General features: G+C 49.2%; 1 protein-coding gene across 1 annotated transcript in view; it reads right to left on the reverse strand.

Annotated features, from left to right (window-relative positions):
* Positions 1–3,412: 3,412 nt before the first annotated feature.
* LOC104074456 (voltage-dependent T-type calcium channel subunit alpha-1I-like) overlaps positions 3,413–5,025 on the reverse strand; it is a gene marked incomplete at both ends in the record, with an annotated part of 15,281 nt that continues 13,668 nt past the window's right edge. The window contains one exon of the mRNA XM_009574579.1: positions 3,413–3,529. Coding sequence (XP_009572874.1) covers positions 3,413–3,529 — 117 coding nt within the window. The remainder of the gene's footprint in view (positions 3,530–5,025) is intronic.

Below are 5,025 nucleotides of genomic sequence, written 5' to 3' on the forward strand. Positions count from 1 at the left end.
AGCTGCTGCTCCGGCTGTCCAGCGAGGTATCGCTCTCAGGGGCCTGGGGAGCAGGGACATGAAAATAAACCACAATTAACCACAATTACAGAAAAAGGGGAAAAACTCCAATTCCTCTCTCTCCTCTACTGAGGAGGGCAGCTATAAACCACCTGAACAATGCTACAAAGCACCAGCCATTCGGTTTGCCCAGGGAAATCCCTTCTGGAGGAGGAAAGGTTTCGATATTTTGAGCGCTGATTTCATTCTGCTCCAGGATTAATCTTCTCCTCCCACGTGAAATGCTCCACCAAAGGGAAGGGGTGCTGGGTCTGTGAGCTCTGCAGCCCCTGCTGCCAGCACGCCCCTGCCCACTGGCAGTCCAGAGCTGAGATTCCCTGTGGATCCCTGCTCTTGTCTTCCCTGTGAACCTGCCGCACTGGCTGTGGACACATCAAAACGATCAGCTGGCCAGAAATCAGGGGACTTCTGTACATAGACCTCCTCTCATTAAAAAATCAGCAATGTTTGGGGAGAGAAAACAGGCATCACAGTTCTTTTGACCAGCGCTAGTGGCAATGACAGTATTTAGGGCAGAAAGGTGGGATCCCCTTCCAGCAGGAAGGGGAAACAGCCTTAATTTCCATGTATCAGTGCTCAGTTAGTTAAGCTGCATTTCAGTTGTTCCTAGGAAATTGGTCTGCGCTATGAGATCATCACTGGGACGCAGCACTGGGAATGACGGATGTAGGACTGGAAGCAGTCTCCTGAACCATAGCTATTCAATACAGTCTGCATCACATAATCAGAAGTTTACCAGTTACTCCTTTACAACAGTTCAGTACTTTTGCCCCAGTGGTATGCCAACTCCAGAGCTTTTTCTCTTCACGTCTAAACTTATACCAGAAGTTTCAACAACTCAGCAGCCTCAGCTCGAGGGTAAATTTATCCCTGGTGAATTTATACACATTTGTATTGTGCCAACAGTGTCTGTCACATAGAACTGGATAACTTATGATCTTATTTTTATTTTTCAGTTTATCTGGAATGGAGTGTCCCTGTACTCCTCAAACAGGAATTGTTCATGGAGTATCTTCCAAGAACAATAACAGGGCTCTCCATTGAACTTTTATCTCTGCCTCCTCTGCTCTTCAGAGAGACTTGATCTTCCCTCAACACTTTTATTCTTCTCTTTCATTAGTGAGAAATAGCTGCCTTTTCAGAAAGAGATAGCACCTTTCTGGGATGTAAGAGCTAAGTGGGTGGGGTACAACAGCGAGCTCAGGGACGAGGTGTGTGGATGTGGCATGAAGGGCTGTGGAGGAAGTAGGCAGGGAGAAGCCTGTTCCAACCAAAGCAGGTGTGTGATCCAGAGTCACAGCGTTAAGAGGAGCCGAGGTGGCTGTGCGGCTGCCATCTCCCTGGCTTACACTGTGGCTGCTGTGCATGCAGGTGTCTGCAGCTCACTCGGAGCAGGGGACCCAGGAGTGAGCTAAAAGGTGATGTGATTTTGCCTTCATGTGGGGCTAGCTGCAGCTGTCAAACTATTTCTTGATCCAAAGCAGAAGAATATATGATTTCAGAGAGCTACACAACACCCCTTTGCTATACAACCCTCTTTTCTCCGCAAACTTCCCGCACTCTGCAGCCCACTGTGCTCCTCCAACGGGTTAGATCCAGGTCACCCAGCCCCTGACCACAGCTGCCTCTCTCCTTCCTCTGTCTTCCTCCCTGTTCAGCCCCCTCTGTTTGGGTGTGATGTGAAGCTCAAGCTTTCCTAGCAGAGGGAAGCAGGGGTCCTCACCTGATGGAGAAGTGAACAGTTCACACTCGGAGATCTCAGTGATGCCCATGAGCCTTGCAGAGAGATCTTAGGAAGGTTGCGTGGACATGAGACTTTCTCAGGCCCTGTCTGTGCGGCAGAGATGGCCGGGTGGAAAAATTCTGCTGGTACAGGTAACAGAGGGCAAGACGCACCTGGAGAGAAGGGGCTGGGAGGGACTGACAAAGCACCAAAAGAAATTAGGAGGAGAACAGAAACAGAAAAAAGAAAAAATTTGAAGAGTCCTCTGATTTGATTTGGTGCCTTTGCTGCTGTTACTGCACTGCAAGTGCAGTATATGGAGGATATTTAGTAACGCACACTCCTGGCCAAGAAGACTCAGTCTAATATTCACACCATGGGTCCCACTTTCTACGCAAGGACCAAAACCTGCACCAGACCCAGAAGATCTAACACGGATCAGAGCCATAAAGCAACAGCCCAGCTTGCCTCTCCCGTTGCTGCTCTCACAGAGAAATGCCGAGCCGTAAGGCCTTGATTTAACTATGTATCACTGCCAGAGGACTTTCATCCCAAATCCTGCAAGGCAAGGGATGAAGGGAGATAAATAAACTGGCGGCTTGGGAAACCCAGGGACCACAGAAGGCCAGAGCGTGCTCAAGAGTAGAACTGGAGCACTTCCACCAAGGGCAGACATGTATTACGTGTTCCCTGAACCTGTACCTGAGGAGCCTGGTCTCAGGGGGCAGCAACGTTTTACCATGCCAAGTGAGCACAGTTCATCCAGCTGGCATGTCAGGGGAGGCTGTCCACACTCTTCTCTGACCGTGCATGGGCGCATTGCTGTGAATGGGAATCAGCTCTTTCTCAGTACTTCACAAAAGCAAGTCTGAGGGAGGATATAAGATCTAGCAGCAAAAGAAGGAACTGTTCCTCACCCCATTCCTGAGGATTGGCAAACTGAAAGCTAATTCTTGGTTAGTGTAACCCCACGTCAGATTAACTCCATTCCTGGCAGGAGGGAGGCAGGAGAAAGGCAGAGGAGCTGAACCAACCCACACTTTCAGCAGTCCTGGAGAACGATGAGAGCTGTGCTCACCTTTGGTACTTTCATGCTTTAGCCAAGACCGGACTGAGTTCAAAGAAGTTTTCTCCATTTCACAGAGGTAATTGTCTGGGTTTGTAGAGCCATCCGCACTGGATATTGGGAGCAGGCATTCCCCCAGATCTCCTACCCCACTGGAGTCAGGGCTGTCTTGACCATCCTGCTGGAAAAAATCAGTGAGGACAAAGCCTTGTGAAATTTAATGGCAGATGACAGAGCAGACTTGTCAAAACATCAAGAAGGGCTGATTCTGAAGATACCTTCAAGCTAGCTAGGAGATTCTCAGGTTTCCAGCCCAAATCCCCTGAATTTAGGCTCATTCAGAGGAAGTTACTGACAGTAGTGAAAAGAACTTTCAAAAACATACATCCCTTTTTTCTCCTCAAATCCTTCTCCACGATATGTCTCTATGGAGAAGCTCTTGAAAAGTGACCAGAATTTATATTCCTCAGCAGGGACACTTGGATGAATACAGAGCACTTCACATGAGTAGGGGCAGAAATACAGCGCGTGGTGCAACACGCCCATGACTGTCTGGGGCTAACCTTGATCTCCTGAGGACTCAGCTGAGAAGTGCTGCGATTGTCTGACTCATCTCCTAGAAGTATGGAAGAGGACTTGTCTGAGTTGAGGGATAATGCTTCCATTTCGGCCAGCTGGACCTGCAGGAAGGGAAAGGAGCTGTCACAGGTCATGCCTGGCATCCACATTTCAAGCAGATACACTGTTTATGGTGGATAAGTGAGAGCCTGTAGACCCAAGATCAATTTTAGGTTATATTCCTTGGATACATCAGGTACTGCCTAACCCAGACCTGGGCTGGGCAGGAGAATCCACTTTTTAAGGAAGCTTGAACATACGATCTGCAAGCAGCCCACCGCCAGTCCATGCTCCTCTAGTGCCAGAATTGGAGGAAGGAGTCCTGAATCAGTCCCAGCGATAGAGCTGGCACAAGGCCCTGCAAGTAAAGCAGGCGGGGAGAGGGCTCCCTCAGGCCGGTGACAAGGCAGTCTGCTCTGCTGAGGGATGAGGAGTGGACCCCTCTCTCTGAAGGTGCCACGGACAGCCCTGCTTAAACGTGAAGGTGCTTTCATTCCAGGGATAGTCATGCCTCTTGCAGTCCATGCCAGTATCATGCTTTTCATACTCTCTTACCTTCACCACTGAAACTTGTTTCCTTCCAGCTTCCCTATGTCTTCCCTCTCCCCTCACCTCTAACCTACACAAGACCTCAGCTAACACCATCTCCCATCCTGCTCTCCACCCCTAAACTCACCCCTCCCGCCCACCCACACTTGTGCTCTCTTGCTTTCTGAAACCAAGTCTGACCACTGCATCTTTCTCATCCTTGAGCCTCAGCTCTGCTTCTGTCCCATGCCTGACCTTGCTTCACCTTTTGGCCTGTTTCATACCACATGTGCCCCTCTCCCATCCTCTTTCCTCCAAGCTTTCAATTCCCCTCTGCCTGACATCTCTTTCCCACAATACCTGAAAAGCATCTCATTTTTCTAGCAGCCTAAGCAGCTGCTCTGTCCCTCCTGTGCTTGGCTTTCTCTTGCTGGTCTCTAGAGTCCTACCAGTTTCCACCATCAGCACCTGACTCTTGAGAGCTATATTCTGGGTTGTCTCAGTCAGGACAGGTTGCTTCCTGGCCATTTATCTTGTCCTCCCCTGTCTTTGTGTTTGCAAGAGGTGGGTACAGCTTTTGTGCTATAAGAGCAGGTGGAACATTTGGAGAGATGACTCCTTCGAGCTGGGAGTTTAGTGGCCTGTGCCAATGCCAGAGACGGGAAGAGATCTCCATCCAAGGGATAATGCACTTTGAATAAACAGGACAGAAAACCAGAGCTGGATTTAAATAAAGGGCACAAATAACATCCTTATTTGGGATATTATTCTGACCCAGGAACATGGTGCTGTTCAACCATGAAGAGAGCCCAAAACCAACAGCTGCTGCTCAGAGCGCGGATGCACCAGAGAACCCACAATGAAGTTATGTCAAGCACGCTACACAGCCACCAGTCAGCAACTACTTGTGTAGAGAAACACAGTCTTAATTCAGTCCCACTTAATGTGCGTACTCATCCATTACTTGCCTAAGTGCTTGTTACACCAGAACAGCCTTACAGCTGTGCTTGTAGAGACACGAGCATGACGA

The sequence above is a fragment of the Fulmarus glacialis genome, unplaced genomic scaffold (genome assembly GCF_000690835.1).
Source record: "Fulmarus glacialis isolate BGI_N327 unplaced genomic scaffold, ASM69083v1 scaffold50473, whole genome shotgun sequence".
Taxonomy (NCBI): domain Eukaryota; kingdom Metazoa; phylum Chordata; class Aves; order Procellariiformes; family Procellariidae; genus Fulmarus; species Fulmarus glacialis.